At 40.0% G+C, this 18,075-nt stretch overlaps 1 protein-coding gene across 3 annotated transcripts in view; it reads right to left on the bottom strand.

The window, feature by feature from the left end:
* The window catches only part of LOC135216921 (6-phosphofructo-2-kinase/fructose-2,6-bisphosphatase-like), a 98,243-nt gene that overhangs the window by 1,872 nt on the left and 78,296 nt on the right, over positions 1–18,075 (bottom strand). For all 3 annotated transcript variants that reach the window (XM_064252468.1, XM_064252469.1, XM_064252470.1), the window contains exon 13: positions 4,819–4,919. In XM_064252468.1, coding sequence (XP_064108538.1) covers positions 4,860–4,919 — 60 coding nt within the window. In that variant the 3' untranslated portion in view covers positions 4,819–4,859. The remainder of the gene's footprint in view (positions 1–4,818; positions 4,920–18,075) is intronic.

Genomic DNA, 18,075 nt, shown 5'->3' with positions numbered 1-18,075 from the left:
CTAGTAACATTCAATCATTTACCTTCATTTTGCAACAAACAGGAAGTCTCTAGCACAATATTCTGATTTATGGTGAATTTTTGAAAAAAAACTTTTTCCTTAAACTTTTTCCTTACCTCCACGCGCGGTAATTCGGCTGAAAATCTCAGAATTTCTTTAGTCACCTTGTCATAATTTTTGCACCATTTTCTATTGGGCGTTACATAAAGTGTTATATATGAATATGTGTGCAATTTCATGTAGAATACAACAAAAAATAACTCATGGTTGTAGCTTTTATCAGTTTTGAAATATTTTCATATAAATCTTGATAAGTGCCAAAATTTAAACCTACACGGTCAACTTTGACTCAACCGAAATGGTCGAAAAATGCAATCATTTACCTCCATTTTGCAACAAACGGGAAGTCTCTAGCACAATATTTCAATTTATGGTGAATTTTTGAAAAAACTTTTTCCTTACCTCCGCGTGCGGTAAGTCTGCTGAAAATTTCAGAATTTCTTTAGTCACCTTGTCGTAATTTTTGCACCATTTTCTATTAGGCATTACATAAAGTGTTATAAATGAAAATGTGCACAATTTCATGTAGAATACAACAAAAAATAACTCATAGTTATAGCTTTTATCTGTTTAGAAATATTTTCATATAAATCATGATAAATAGTAAAAAATCGACCTTCGGTCAACTTTAACTCGACTGAAATGGTCGAAAACTGCAATTGAAAACTAAAACACTTACAGTCTAGTAATATTCAGTCAATTACCTTCATTTTGCAACAAACGGGAAGTCTCTAGCACAACATTTCGATTTATGGTGAATTTTTGAAAAAAAAACTTGTTTTTACATCTGCGCGTTACAAATTCATGCATCATATTGTGATAATATTTTCTCTGTGTTGCTTTGATCGTTTTAAAATTTGTTAATATACCAAAATCATCGCAACTAGTGTACAATAAAAAAAAAAAAATAACTAATTAGCTTTAACCGTTTTGCTCACAGCGCGATTTGTATAAAATTATATATGAAAATTTTTTTTGCGCTGTCATATATTCCAATATTTATATATGATAATGATATTTTTTTTCATTTCTGATGGTTGCATACTAAATTTCAGGCAATGACAAAAAAATGAGCCAAAAATGAAATCTTAATCTTAAAAACTGTTTTTAAGCGTGCTGTGATTAAAAAAAAAAAACTTTTTTCCCGCTTCGGCGCTAACTCCCAAACGGCGCCGGCATAAGACACACACTTTGGTAAATACCCGCTGGGCGTTTAAGGGTTAATGAGAGGTGGATAACAAAGTAAAGATTAGTAACTGGACATCTGGAAGGGAACAAATCAAAGGGAATGGTTGGGAAGTAGTGAGGGCAAAAAGGGATACTGCCAAAAATATGTACTACCATTTCCAAGTGTCTTCAGAATGCACACTAGGTGGTACCCATTATGGGAACCCCTTAAATAGCCTTGTTAGAAATAAGTTTCTTGGATCTAACTTGAAAGAAATCTGGAAGTGGTACTACCCTGTTTGACCTAACCACCCTTCATGACCATGAAAAAAAAAATAAATAAAAAAAAAAAAAAAAAAAAAAAACTGGTCTAATCTGAGGAAAAATTTAAATATTCTGTTTATTCACCAGTTGAACTTAGGTCGACCTGTTTGTTTAAGTTCCAATTTTTCACCACACTGCATACCACCTAACCACTTTACATGTTTGCAGGTATGGAGGCAGACATATTAGAATACACAAAAATTAAAATTGGTTACAGTTACACTGTCATAAATTATGTTCAATGTTTAGCCTAGGCCAAAGGCCCAAACTTGAAATAATAACACTTCATGGTTTCCTTACGGTCTGACGTTCTTAAATATTTTGATCTTTGGTTGAAGAAAAAGCTGTCAGTTTTTAAGCATTACACAATGGAAGGGATATCAGAAGCGCAAAGAAACTACATTTTAGTTGTTTTAAACTCAAATTAAGGTTTTCAAGTAGTTGAACCAGACCATGGTTTTCAAGTAGTTGAACCAGACCATTGTTGAAGTACATGATAATAATATATATTAATAATAAGCTAAACATCTGCGTTCAAAACAATAACTTGTGATAGTGTCTTATCTGTGCAGAGTACCTATCGTAAATACCCACTGTTATAAATCTTCATTGGACAAGTGGTTAACATGCTCGCCTACTGATTTGTTAGTTCGGAGTTTGATTTGCTGCCCTGTAATGTTAGTTAGGGTAAAAAATGAGTAAATTTAAAGAGAGAGAGAGAGAGAGAGAGCGAGAGAGAGAGAGAGAGATGAGAGAGAGAAGAGAGAGAGAGAGAGAGAGAGAGAGAGAGTGTGTTGCATTAAAAAACGAATGTATTTATCGTACTATAACCCAAACAAGCAGAGGTGTTCAGCGACCTAGCGGCAATTAAAAAAATGCATTTACCTGCTTTATGATAAAGCTCCGAAATAACCTTTCACCCACCAGAAGAAACCAAACACTTCCGGCAACGACAAATAACCCAACCAAGAAGTATTTACCTTACTAGCGGCAAATAGGAAAATGCATTTAGCGGCTCTGTAATGAAGCTCTTGAAATAACCTTTGACCTGCAGTGGAAACTAGACACTTCCGGTGACAAGGAGGTGTTGAAATTAATTACCACCCAAAAAGGGTGGTACCATGGACGTCATCATTATTCACCCACTAATGAGGAAGACCAGAAGGTGGCAACAGAAAAAGACCACCTACTACTGAAGGAGGAGACAATCTCTTTAAGACATGTCAAGAGTTAGAACAGAGAAGTTTGAAGAGTATTAGAAGAAAAACAGCAACCAGAGGGTGAGGTCGTGTGCCTCACCAGTCGTGGGGAAGAAAGACTTCAAACATCGACATGTTGTCACGTTACTCTACGCCTCAAGCAGACGATAACAGAGCCATACCACCCTCAGTACAAATTAAACTTGTATGGTTAACAATCATGTATATTTAGTTCGTGTGAATGAAATAAGAAAAACTGCGCTGTCTTTCTAAGCCTCCTGAGACTTGAAAAGAATTACTACAAGAATCCTGAGACTAAAAGAAATTCTACAAGAATCCTGAGACTACAAGAATCCTGAGTATCCAGAGAATCTACAAATCTATAATAAAATAAATATGAAGACACAAAATCAATGGTGGCCTACAAATAAAAGGAAAAAGGAATAACAATAAACTTATATACTACATTGGTAACAAGAAGAATTTATTTCTGGTTATTAGAAATTAATTTTTTTATATGTGGTTTGCATCCCACAATAAGCTGTAGGTTCTGTTGCTAGGTAACCAATTGGTTCCTAGCCACATAGATAATATCTAATCCTTCAGGCCAGGCCTAGGAGAGCTGTTAAACAGCTCAGTGGTCGGGTTAAACTAAGAAATACTAAACTTTTTCTTTTGAGAAATGTAGCACACAAATGCCTAGTTGCATATATATAACCCAATTTAAATTGACAAATTTTTAAGTAATTTGTATTTTTCATAGCGAACAAACCTGAGGCCTTAACAATAGGATAATCTTCTAGTGCCAGCTGGAAACTAGTTAAAACAAACAAAGGTTGTAAAGCAAGGAATTTGTGGCATCTGGCAACTCATGTATACATGAGGTGGATGCTGGTTACCAACTGGGCTTGGAACCTCGTGACGCATCAGTCTTTCTTTCTTCAACCACCTTGGACAGATGACTTTTGCTTTGCTCTCCTCCTCCAAGACAGTTTTTTGACCCAAGCCTGTGGTTTGTTTCATATTTATCCAGCCCAGAAGTGCTGTGGATATCAACGTTTTTAGACAGCCTTCAATGATTCCCTTGTTGAACACCTTCCTTTGGGTCACATGCTTTGTCATCGGTTGTGTTATGTGTAATGCTGGTCTGTCTCCAGAGGGGATATTACCACTTCAGGGACAGAGGGACCAGTTACATTTTGTTCTTTAGCATTTTACGTTTTGTTATGTTGAAAATATTTTGAAAACATTTGTATTATGATACTAATGTTTTATATACCTTTGATTTTATCTAGTTACACATTTTCTGGGAACCTGGTAATGTTTTAGCCTTTCAGAATTTGTGTTTAGGGATATTCGAGACGTTAGTGGTTTTTGTTGCAGACATGGTTTTTATGCTAGGATTCAGCTGTCTAGCACAAGAGTACATTCCTATACTTCAACAAGAATTTAATGGCTGCTACAGAAAATCTTATATAGCATTACTGACATCCACTCTTACTTTGATATAATAAATTTTATCCATTCCAACGGACTACATAACTATTCCAGATAACTAAATTTTTCAAGTCTGGAGAGGACAGATAACAGGCCTGACTTAGTAATAGTATACTAACATGCAATAGTAATTCTGTATAAGAAACAATTACTGCTAACGTTTTACTAGATACCATTTCCATCAGTATGGTGTTTGAATGATATCCTTTATCCATAAAATTAAAAATTTAAATATTTGTAACAATTAAAACTCCTCAAGATTTCTAATGATGCTGATAATTCATATTCATCCATAAATCACATTTGGCCAAATAGCATTGCTTTCTGCCTTTTATCTTTTATCCTTTTTCTTCAGTCTTACACAGTCGTCCAGCTTCTTCAATCTGACCTTTCTACAGTATCCACCAAATTAAAAAGGACAACTTCACCAAGTAAACCCAATAATGGTCTAGAAATGGAGTAGAACAGTCTCATTGACCATTCATAACAGAGTAAACATAGCAAAGAGAAAAACGTTAATATAGATAGGTCAACAAGAATATCTTGAATGTCGTGAAACCAGGGAACAAACCTTAAACTTGAAGTTGATAAACTCCTAAAAAAATTTTATCATCAGGAATCCATGTCTTCCATGTCAAAACAACATACAGATGAATCCAAAGACCCGGGCACCTGTAAAGAAAGAAAAAATATCTAAAATACTTATTCAAATTATTTATCATTGCATTCAAATGCTAACAAAAGGACATACATGATAACCAAAGCCAGCAAATAAATTATTACTCTTTATAAAATTAAGTTTTCCACACCTACAAAGACATATGTTACTTTTATATTTTTATACAAAGTAACATAACATTAACCTAACAAAAGAAAGTTACTTTTCCTTTACAGGTCTCCATAAAACATATATTACAGTCAACCCACAAAAATCCAGATTTCATGAGCATCTAGTGTGTTTTGTTTTTATTTTTTAAAACCAAGAAAGTGGAAGACAAAATAACTTGTACAGTTAACCAACAAAAATCAAGATTTCATGAATATCCAGACACAGTTTTGTTAACATTTTTTTTTAAACCAAAGATATGTCAGAACAAGAGATTGAAATTAGGAAAAACTGATAAATGAAGTCAACCATTAATAGAAAATACCTTACAGAATAAAGAGGTCTAGAACTTGGCAGGAAAGAAACCAGAGACTGCTGAATTTGTAAACTTGGATTGCTTAACAACAATATTACTTGAAGGCAAAATAATGATCATATGACTGTTCGTTTACATTTGGTAGTAGGTGCAAGATTATTTACCTTTAAATAATTATATTATTTCCTTTCAAAGATGTTTTACTACTTGAAATAAATTAAATTTGAATTGAGTATAGTATTTACTTAAAAGTATCAAAGATAGTAGTAATTATTTAGCAAAGTAAGAAAAATATATACCCACAGATCCATAAATTCTAATTTTATCCTCAACTAAAACTATGTGGCAGCAATGGCATAAGCACTTGGAAGTTGGCTTTGCTGCCGCTTGAGTGATGACCCAACGCATTGTACTGTACTACTACGGTATCGTCAGTTCATCACCTTCAGCCAACAAATAATACATTAAGCCTGTCAATATTCTTTTAACAGCAAACTGTAATTAAACTAATTTTGTCCTTTGACCAATAAAATCATTTGCATAATACATTTTCTGGGCTCAGCTCGTGTCGCTGCGCGAAATATCCTTTAATCTATTATTTCTAGGGTAAATGTACTAACACATACCAGAGAAAAATAAAATAAATAAAGAAAAAGTCAGTATAAAACTGACTCGCTCACCCTCCAGAGGGTGTCGGTATGAACACTAGGCGAACGTGAGAACCCACTACCACGAGCCAAATGCCAATAGAAATCTCCCACTGCAAAATCCCTCCAAGAGGGGAGCCGACCCACAGAGTGAGCAGCTCGTACTACTACTACTCCATCCCATGCTGCCGACTGCTGCGCCTCTGGTGGCCATCCTTTCAAGTTAGCGCACACGAGTCGGTTGTGATATTTTTCCTCTCTGTGTTTTTGTTGTGCCCTTTCATTGGATTTTCTATTATGGAGCGTGCAGCTATCGCAGCAGCTAAGTTAAGTACTCAGTATTTACGGTTAGTTGGTTTTTTCCGGCCCTGAGACAGTATTTGCCGTTTTTTAGGTATAAATACGATCTCGGGGTCGGAAGCATGGCAGCATGGTTCTGCCCTCGTGATGGGTTCGTTCTTGGTCTCCCATACCTAGAACATCCCCTTATTTATCTTCGCTCTATATGATTATCCGCTTATTTAGGGTACGGTCTACTCAGGTTTGTCATGCATGCATGTATTTTACCTTACGTAGGCTTCTTCTATCCAGACCCTAGTCCAGGTTCTTAGTATCGGCCTCCTGACTAGCTTTGAGTGGTAGACTTGCCTTCGGTTAGTCGTACACTCCTGGATTTTCTCCTGCTATTTTGTTTTGTTTCTTTCATTTTCATTTTATTTATTACTGTGTATTTTATTATTGTTAGGTTAGTTTAGGCGTCTGGCGTAGCCTAGGTCCTGGCTCTTGAGCCTATACTACCGCTCATCAGTTCGGTTGCTTCCCTATAGCATCTCTCTGATCAGTTGGTTTGGCCCAGTGGCTTATTTGCTACTGCTTTTCAGTTCAGTATGCTTCCCGATAGCATTTCTCTGATCAGTGGTTGTCCTAGGCTTAGTTGTCGTATTTGGTCTTACCGCCTCGTGGTCACTTCGTGATCACGGGTCAGTCAGGACGCCTGTCCAGTCATTCTCCCCCCCCCTCCCGCTCTTCCATAGAGTCGGGCGGGGGTGGGCGGTCGGTCTGCCCATGCTCGCTCCACATACCCGAGCCTGCCTCCCTCTCTCCCCTCAGGCGGAGGGGCTAGGGAGTCGGGACAGACCCAGACTGGTCTCGACCTCTCCTGGCTTCTCGGTTCCGGCCGGTTGGTACGGAGTGGGGGGTACTGGCCTTGCCCACCCTCCGCGCTACCTTGTCGCTCCGGGCTAGCTTGAGCCTGTATGTCTCTCGCCCTTTCCCACCTTACTAGGGCTCCTTCCTGATCGGAGTCCTGGTATCCAGTGGAAAGTTGTTAGTCCACCCAGTAGGGTGGACCGGAGCTACAGTGGGTCTCTGCTAACCTTACCGTTTTGCTGAGTTACTACACTCCGCTACGCACTGGACTTAGTCGGTTTGCTTGTGTGTTAGGTTTAAGTTATCTATAAGTTTATCCTTAAGTACCTTAAACCACCCCTCCCCCCTCCCTTACATGTCTTACCGGATCTCTCCGGGATTATAGCTATTCAGGTCGATGCAGGGAGGGGTTATGCCCAAATTTTTTCCGAGCTCCGGCATGCATCGGAGTCTTCTCTGTCCTTTAGACTGTAAGTGATGTTTTTTAAGATACTCATGTGTCTTCCCACTAAAGCGGCCACCAACTGTGAGCATCCGGGATGTTCCGCCACACTTCAGGACCCTTGTGGACACAAAGTTGCCGGTCCCATGCTCCATGCGCGACTCCGCTCGGGGACATCCAGTCTGGTACCATGAGACGTGTACCAATATGTTACGATCTGGTGAGCCAGCTTTTGGAAGGGGTAAGTTTTCCATCTCCAGTAGCTGCTCCGCTTCTATTTTAGCGCTTAAGTTTTCATCATTTACTTTAACTTAAGGCATTTAAGTTATACTTTAAGTTTTAGTTTTAAGTGATTCTTAAATCTAAACTACGCCCTCTCTTCCAGGCTCCGGCAGTAAGGGATACGCACTGGCTACCCTGCGGGCCTGGGTCGGCGGTTTTGGGAAACGCTGCCAAGGGACAGCCCTACATACTGGAGAAGCGGTTGGCATTATTAATCTTCCCCGGAGGCAAGGCGACAGGATACGTCGACCCGGTAGAGGCGGATCCGACTATCGCCTTCATCCAACAACAGCTGGCTACCTCATTAACTGATCCAAGACCAGGATATCTCTACGGATGTCGCGACCCTAGATATTAATGTTGAACCTATGGTAGGTATAGACGACCTGCTGGTCGAGGTAGGTACGGTGGACACCCCAAGGGTCACCCTTGGGCGTAACTGTTTCTCTCTTACTCCTGCAACCTCTCCATCCTTCCAAGGCTTTACGGTGACGATATATATCTCCTCCGGCGCTTCGGTTAGACCTAAGGTCAAGACTAAAGTGATGACCTTGACTAAGACGTCGTCGTCGTCTAAGAAGACAACTTCGGCTTCATCCTCCTCCCGTAAGTCTCCGGCTGGAATCCCGGGAGCATCCAGGTCTAAAGCTTCTAGCTCCGGCCTCTAAGTCCTCGAGGAGTAAATCCTCCAGAGAGAGATCTCGCACTCCGGCAGAGTCACCAGTTCCGCTACCGGTTGGTTCCGATTCAGAGCCTCCCCTCCACCTCCGCAGCAGCTCCGGCTTTGGACTCCAATGCTGGCCTGTACAACAGGTGGGTGACCTGGTTGGGTCCTTAAAGAGTAGCATGGAGCAAATGATCTCTCGTCTGTCGGATAGGATTACTTCCCAGGACTCCATTATAGCCGGGCTGAGAGAAGCTCCTCTAGCCTCTCCTCCACTGTCCAACACAAGTGGATCTCAACTTCCTCCGTATGACCTCACTACCTCAGTTCTCTATGAACAATCCGTGGAGCGTAGCGTCATACGCCCCCTTCCAGGACGGTCTCATCTCTATACCGGAATTTGGGACTCGAAGAATAGAGGACTTCGAGTTTCTTCCCGGAAGACCTCCAGCCTCCGTTTCATAGGCTACGCAAGGCTCACGCCTTCGGCTATGGTGCGGGACGATAAGGTACCTAAGGAGACAGTCTCTACTCACGAGACCAGGCTCAGAGAGAATGGCTCAGGTGTTTAGAGGACATGGATTGTTCTAACACCAAAGATACAACCGTTTAGGAGTCCCTTTACCATTTTCACAATGGATGAGAGTACCCCGCTCCCGTTCCTAAACAAGATCGCCTCGAGGTCGACCATCCCAGCGGCCCAGAAGGGGGAACCTATACCAGCAGTTGAAGGAAGCAGATCCCACATCTCCGTTGCTCCCCTCAGTTGGAGAATTGTGGGAAGACTTGCCGAATACATTCTCAGCTGGCAAACTCAAACCGGACTGTGCTATGGAGCAGTTTGGTGAAAAGCTACCCAGGCTCCCAGATAGCCTTATTCAGGCTGAATTTGACGCAAAATCGCGACTAGCCAGATCCATCAATTCTATGGCTATGTCTGAGGTAGCTACCATGGCTTATGGATCAGAACCGATTTTTAAGCTCATGACCAAAGCCCTGACTCAAACGGTACAGTCAGATATGTTTGAGTTTGCCACTGCTCGGACGAATTGTAGGAAGCATGTCCTACAAGAGGCAACCATCCGGCATGAACCGAATAGGTTACTCTCGTCTAGCATCTGGGGAGCAGATCTCTTCCCAGAAGCTATGGTTAAGGAGGTCCAGTCAGAGGCTACGAGGTTGAACCAGAGCCTTAAGGATCGTTGGGGCCTTACGGCTAAGAGGAGGCAAGACCTGACTCCTAAAGGTAAGGGACAAAAGAAACCCAGGCGTTTCCAACCTTCCACCAGAAGAAGCAACCACGCTTTCCTCAACAAGTTCCAGCAGTACCGTTAGTGCAGACAGCCCAACCCTCCACTTCTAAAAGGGCAATCAACAGCCAATTTACTGTGATATCCCCTCAGCCTCAGCCCTCACCTCTTTACGCCATCTCTCCAGCTTACAATCAAGCCTTCGAGAGTCAAGCTTCTCAGAAGTATGACCGCTCGGGTAAGGAGGCAGAGGTAAGAGGTCCTTTCGTGGGAGAGGATCGGCACCTTTAATAGGGAAAGCACTTCAGAGGAGGACGAGGCGGTTACCAGAACCAATGAAGAACTTCAGGTAGGAGGGAGGCTGTTTCACTTTCGCCACCGGTGGAACTTCAGCCAATGGGCTCAGAGCATAGTGTCAAAAGGGCTGGGTTGGAGCTGGTTGACGAACCCACCTCCAGCCAGACCTTTCCGTCAACTTCCTTCCAAAGAATTGACAGAGTACGCGGAGGACCTCCTTCAGAAAGGAGCTATAGCGAAAGTCAAGAGGTTAAAATTTCAAGGTCGCTTGTTCAGCGTGCCAAAGAAAGGCTCACAAAAAAGAAGGGTAATCTTAGACTTGTCCCGCTTAAACTTAACCATCCGCTGCGACAAGTTCAAGATGCTCACGATCTCACAGGTGCGGACCTTACTTCCCCACCCCGTGGGGCCGTCACCACCTCTATCGATCTTACAGACGCCTACTATCATATCCCTATTGCAAGACACTTCCGTCCGTATCTGGGTTTCAAGATAGGAGACCAGACATTCTCCTTCAAGGTAGTTCCATTCGGACTCAACGTGGCACCGAGAGTGTTCACGAAGCTAGCGGAAGTGGTAGTGCAACAACTCAGATCGCAAGGGATTATGGTAGTAGCGTATCTCGACGATTGGTTGATCTGGGCCCCAACAGTCGAGGAATGCAACAGAGCTACTCTGAAAGTGATTCAGTTCCTGGAATATCTAGGCTTCAAGATAAACAGGACCAAATCAAGACTCACTCCAGAGTCAAACGTTTCAGTGGCTGGGCAGTTCAATGGAATCTATCCTCCCACACTCTGTCGATTCCATCAACCAAAAGGAAAGAAATAGCAAAGTCAGTCAAGCAATTTCTAAGTCACAAACTAGCGTCAAGGAGAGCCCAGGAAAGGATCCTGGGTTCTCTCCAGTTCGCATCAGTGACAAACGTCTTAATGAAAGCCAAACTGAAAGACCTAACCAGAATCTGGCGCTCGCGAGCAAACGTCAGGTCCAGGGACAAACTATCCTCAGTGCCTCTGATTCTAAAGAATCGACTTCGCCGTGGGCGAGAGTCAAGAATTTATCAATGTCAGTACCCCTTCAGTTCCCTCCACCAGGGATCACCATCCACACAGACGCATCCTTAAGCGGCTGGGGAGGGTATTCCCAGGTCAAAAAGGTTCAAGGGACTTGGTCACCTCAGTTCCGTCAGTTCCATATAAACGTACTGGAGGCAATGGCAGTGTTCTTGACTCTAAAAAGGTTACGCCCACCCAAGTACTCCCATATAAAGCTAGTCCTGGACAGCGCAGTGGTAGTACATTGTGTAAACAGAGGAGGCTCCAAGTCACGTCATCTAAATCACGTCATGATAGCCATCTTCTCCCTGGCAGACAAGTTCAGTTGGCATCTTTCCTCCACTCACATAGCTGGAGTAAGAAACGTCATAGCAGACGCCCTATCCCGATCAGTGCCCCTAGAGTCGGAATGGTCACTGGACAACAGTTCATTCCAATGGATCCTTCAAAGAGTCCCAGGGCTACAGGTGGATCTCTTCGCATCCAAGTGAACCACAAACTACCGTGTTATGTAGCCCCCAACCTGGACCCTCTGGCCTATGCCACGGACGCCCTGGCTCTAGACTGGAACAACTGGGAGAAGATTTATGTCTTCCCTCCAGTGAATCTCCTCATGAAAGTATTGAACAAACTCAGGACATTCAAGGGTCAAGTGGCTCTAGTAGCCCCAGACTGGCCGAAGAGCAACTGGTATCCTCTAATTTTGGAGCTGGGCCTTCGTCCTCTTCAGATCCCCAGTCCCAAGCTCTCCCAGTCAGTACAAATGAAGACTGTGTTCGCTTCCTCAGGGATTCTCAAAACCCTAACTTTATGGATTTCATGAAGTTTGCGGCAAAAAGAGATGCGAATATTGACCCTCAGAATATTCTATCTTGGAATCCGATAAAAGGGATTCGACTTTCAGGCAGTATGATGCTGCTGTCAAAAAGTTAGCAACCTTCCTGAGAGAATCGGATATTAGAATCATGACAGTTAATTCAGCTATATCCTTTTTCAGATCCTTATTTGAAAAAGGTTTAGCAGCTAGCACGATTACGACAAACAAGTCAGCTTTGAAAAAAGATATGTTTCAATTTGGATTTAACATAGACTTGACGGATTCCTACTTCTCGTCTATTCCTAAGGCATGTGCTAGGCTTAGGCCTTCTGTAAGGCCTACGTCAGTTTCATGGTTCTTAAATGATGTTCTAAAACTGGCTTCCGAAACGATAATGACACATGCTCGTTTATAATGCTCTTAAGAAAAACCCTATTCTTATTAAGCTTAGCTTCAGGAGCAAGAATTTCAGAACTGTCGGCTCTATCCAGAGACCCGGATCATATTCAGTTCCTTCCCACAGGAGAAGTCCTACTTTCTCCGGAACGTAGCTTTTTAGCAAAGAATGAAGATCCTTTGATGAGGTGGGAACCTTGGAAGGTACTACCCCTTCCACAAGATGTATCTCTTTGTCCAGTTACATCCTTACGAGCCTTTCTGTCTAGGACCTCCTCATCTTCATCGGGTCCCCTCTTTAGGAGGGAAAAAGGTGGAACTTTATCCATTAAAGGCATCAGGCAACAGATCCTGTACTTTATTAAGCAAGCCAATCCTGACTCTTTCCCGAAAGCACATGATGTCAGAGCAGTAGCCACCTCAATTAATTATTTCCAACATATGAACTTCGATGAGTTGAAAAAAGTATACTGGATGGAAATCACCGACAGTGTTCAAACGTCACTACCTTAAGTCCTTGGAAGCTCTGAAATTCCCAGCAGTAGCAGCGGGTAACATAGTTTCCCCTGACTCTTAGCTAATTTTTAGTAGAAGATTCAGTCCTCCTTTCTACCTGCCTCACCCAAAAGTTCGTCTATTCCTACCTTGTTTCATTTGCATTCACCTTGTGTCTTAGCTGCTTTTGTGATAGTGTATGTGGGTGCCCCCTTATTGTCTGGTTAGGGACACTCACAAATGATTATAAACATTGATCTCATGGATGTTTCCCCTTATTTTTATGCTAGGGGATACATCATTATTATAATGATTACGGGTTTTGTATATTAAGTCATATACATTCCTTTATATATTATTGTTGATTGTTTTTATTAATTGCTATTATACTTTGATACATGCTGTTACACAGATACCATTGATACATGTAAAAATAATTTTACCTGTATATATGTAAATTACCTTATGTTAACAAACATGTTTAGATTTTAAGGGTAATTTAAGCATATTTTCTATTTTTATTACAACAAACATGTTTAGATTTAAGGGTTAATTTAAGCATATTTCTATTTTTATACCCCTGTGTATATGTATCTTTTAGCAATTATAGTCTATTCATATATATTTATCTTTTATTTGAGACCTATTCTGATTTATTTTATTTTTATTTTCATTTTTATTACTTTGTTTACAATCTTGTGCTATTTCTCTGGTACGATTTCGCGCAGCGACACGAGCTGAGCCCAGAAAAGGGATTTTGTTTTGACGTAAGGAAAAATCTATTTCTGGCGATTGGCTCGTGTCGCCAGCGAAATCCCACCCTACCCATCCCTTCGCCCAAGATTGTCTGCTAACTTCAGGATGGCCACCAGAGGCGCAGCAGTCGGCAGCATGGGATGGAGTAGTAGTAGTACGAGCTGCTCACTCTGTGGGTCGGCTCCCCTCTTGGAGGGATTTTGCAGTGGGAGATTTCTATTGGCATTTGGCTCGTGGTAGTGGTCTCACTCGCCTAGTGTTCATACCGACACCCTCCTGGAGGGTGAGCGAGTCAGTTATACTGACCTTTTTCTTTATTTTATTTATTCTCTGGTATGTGTTAGTACATTTACCCTAGAAATAATAGATTAAAGGATATTTCGCTGGCGACACGAGCCAATCGCCCAGAAATAGATTTTTCCTTACGTCAAAATCCCTTTAGTACACCTAAATTTCACTTCTGATTTTGACATCTGATTAGCCTAGGTCTAGTATTCTCAGCAGCATACTCGCTCAGATGCACAATGTGAATGAATATTTAAATTGACAATATCTATATTAATCTGCTTTGATTATTCCCATTATTCTTTCTTATTGGCCATGTTCTCCTTTTTTCTAATCCTTTTCATTATTGCTTAACCCTTTCATGTCCAACTGACATAATAGTACGTAAAAATACTCTATCCCCTATCTATCCAACTGACGTAGAGGTACGTAAAATTTACCAAAATTTTTCGTACATGTGGTAGGGGCATTTTTTTTTTTTTTTTTTTGTTTTTTTTTTTTTTTTCGGAGAAGTAGCGATTTCCATAGGCTAGATCATACCTTGGACCGTGTCTCTTGAGTATCAATACACCAGCAAAGTAGTTTCTGTACTGCGCATGCTCAAATCCCTGGCGCAGTAAAATTCTCACAATGAAATCAGCTGATCGCACCTACATTCTCTCAGTGACTCCAAAGCCATTTTTCTTAACTCTCCCTTTATTCTTCAACTTTTCCTCTACATTTTCATATATTTACAAAGTAATTTCTATGAAAAATAACCAAGATGGGGCTCTTCAAAAAATTGTTATTCTAGCAATAAATGTTGACAACGGTAAAATTTGTTTTCGTTTCGATCAATATATAACATCAAAATGAAACTGTTGCCGTATCCAAAGCCATTTTTCTTGACCTTCCCTTTATTCTTCAACATTTCCTCTACATCTCCGTACATTTACAAAGGAATTTCAATGAAAAATAACCGAGATAGGGCTCTTTAAAAAAAAAATTTTCTAGCGCTTAAGTTTTTCACTATGCGCTGGGCAAGTTATAGCGTCTATGATTTTCTTTATCCTCTTTTCTATCAATTTTTTCACCGGCTGGACTTATTTGTTTTCCATTGATTTATATGTCGATATTTAGGGAATTTTTATTGGCTTCTCATAAAAAAATAATGTATTCGCCTGACTTTCATAGTTTTTGGGTTAGAAACGAAAATATAAAAAAAAAGTAAAGATTTTTTTTGTTTTTTTGTTAAATAACTCGCATTTTTTCGTATTCAGAGGGCTGGGACTTTTATTCTGACTATTCCACCATAAAATACTAATATTTAGAAAAAAAGGACAGCAAAATGAACGTTGTTGGCATAAAATTTATATTTTTGCTGAATTTTCAAAATAATAATTTTTTTGCACTGTCGAGTGCTCCCAGACACCTCGGATATCTGGGGACATAGTGCTCAAAACTAAGTGGATGTGAAAGAGTTAATATAATATTTCAGACCTAGCTATCTCATATCAAAAAGCAATCATAAGAAATCAAACTAATACAATTTAGTCTTTTTTTTTGTTTTTTGTTATCTTATTCCTTGTAAGTCATTCTGCTTCATCCACACATGTTGGAAAGCTGTGAGAGTCAAAGCTGATGAATACGTACATTAATAAGCATGTTATACGTAGCAGAAAAGATAGGAAATATGAAAGGTGACTTTCTTGTTTAAGTCTATTTCAGATATTTACAATAAAACCCCACTGCTGTAATCAGGGGCTGTTCTTTGACAGCTGCTATGATCATGTTGTCTTGCTCTCTTGTGGTGCTTCGAGGAGTTCCACTTCTAGGCCTACTTTGCTGTTCTCTTAAAAATTTGATTTATCTATGCATGAGTCTCTTTGGTATATTAAACCCTCTTGATATCTCTTAACAAGAACTTGTGCCAATATACTGCACCAATTGTCTCTCACTGAGCAAGGGATCTTTCTTTGACCGATAAATGACAAACTGACATTCAATTTCTGCCCACATCATGACATCGAAAACAATAGTGAGGTCGCATGGTTCACAATGTTAAGCTTGTCATTGTTTTTTTAAGTTTCTAATGTTTTCTGTCTAATTTAACAAATGGAATCGTTCAGCTACCATTAGTTTTATATTGAAATGATAATATAAGGACTGTTTATGCAATACTACTAGTGATAAGCATCTCCTATCTTAGTACTAATAAGCATCTTCTATCTTCTTAGTACTAATGTGTTTCAGTGGTAGTTTTGAATATTTTCCTAGCCTAATCTTTTCTACACACCACAATCGTTCAAGCTACCCACCTGTTCACGTTCCTCGGTTCCATTTTAACCCAGCTTGAGACTTTGAACAACTCCACAACAAGACTTACTACCCATAATTTCCCAAGACAGAGCTGTCTCCTACCCTACCAACTCACTAGATCCATGCTACATCTTGCAATCTCTTTGTTAATATGCGAACAAACCTTCCGTCTTAATAATAGGATAATTTCTAGCGCCTAGCTGCTAGAAATTATCCTATTGTTAAGACCTCAGGTTTGTAGCTATGAAAAATACAAATTGTCTTAGAAAATTTGTACTTTTTTATGTTTTTCTCCCCACGCCACCGCCATCTTCTCTCCTATGACATCACAACACATCTTAAATACATCAATACATTTTCTAAAATCAAACACACATTGCCTATACACTAAACACCTGCCTTTCACCAATACAGAAAATAAAAATAAAATAACACTGACTAAACTGAGATATAATCAATAGTGATATGACATTTTTTATAACTTAGTTTTGTTCATGTCAGTTTTTCTATATGGAAAATAGTTTTATGCAATTATATATAACATGATGTTCTAAAGATATCAGTGACTGTTTTTAACATCATTACATACGATTTCTTCCGTCTTTGAAAAGAAATGTCTGTCAGGCAGGTGAACAAAAAAATTATGAAACTGCCAATTCTAATTCGGATGAGTGTATAATGTATCATGTTAATGTAATGCAGTATTCAATATATTATCAATAACTTCATAAGGATTAACAAATGTATTTTGGGGTTAAGTAGACTGGAACTTTGATTTTCGTATATAATCCGTTCCGGAACCTCCCTTGAAGTCTGAAATAATTCACATAAAGAATAATGTAAATAATACAATGCATTCCAGATCCCCAAAAATAGTATATATATAAATAAATTTTATAGGGGATAAACACAGTTTTACATCAGAAAACAATGAGAAATATAAATGAATAATAAAACGAATAATGAACATTTAACATCACTCTTACCTTTATGGATGACTCCTGTTAACGTATGGAAGACGGGGACGAAGAGGAGGAGGAGGAGGAGAGGTTATTGTTTGGAAGGGGAATCTCCCCCCATAAGGATTTCAGGTATCAAGGACCTATCTGGGGTTACTTCCCCTCTTCGGTTTCTACTGGCACTAGGACCACCTTGAGAGTCACTGGACCCCCGTTGCACAACAAACCTGGCCAGAGACATTTGTTTCGGGCATCTCTCTAAAATTTGCACAAAGTGGAACGCGGCGTTGTCAGCAAAGATGTTGGAGACGGATTACAACATCTTTGTTGGGATGATATTCTCCACAAAATCTTTTACATCACTCTACTTTGTAAATATGTCCTTACTCCACACCAGCCTCTGCTGGCCTTCACCCTCCAACACTTTGCTACCAGTTCTTTCTTAAATTTTATACTGTTTCTCACCATTTTTACAGAGGGCCTGACACTTAGAACTTACTTTGGCCCCACGATGGCTTTTGTAGCAGTTGCACTCTAATAAAAATGCATAAAAAACACAAAAAAACACAGCAAAATAGGTCATGAGAAAACACGAGATGCTTTCTTTGGGTGCTTGGTGTGGGGCCTAGTCACATGGTGGGCTCCGGAAGGAGTGTTTCCGAGTGTAAGAAATCTGAGGAAACATACAAAACTAGGACAAAATTTTGTCGGAAAAAGTCTACTAAAACTGAATCATACAAAAACTGTCGTTCCACTGTATTTGAATTTTATCATAAGCTAGGCGAATACAAAATTTTTTTATATGCTTTAAGGGATAATGTACTTCACTATGGCTTGGTAGCTTCACTGTGATAACCAAGTGAAATAGTGTTGGTCTAACAAATATAGCTT

The sequence above is a fragment of the Macrobrachium nipponense genome, chromosome 6 (assembly GCF_015104395.2).
Source record: "Macrobrachium nipponense isolate FS-2020 chromosome 6, ASM1510439v2, whole genome shotgun sequence".
NCBI lineage: Eukaryota > Metazoa > Arthropoda > Malacostraca > Decapoda > Palaemonidae > Macrobrachium > Macrobrachium nipponense.
The sequence above is the reverse complement of the archived record's forward strand: the minus strand, read 5'-3'. Positions and strand labels throughout refer to the sequence as shown.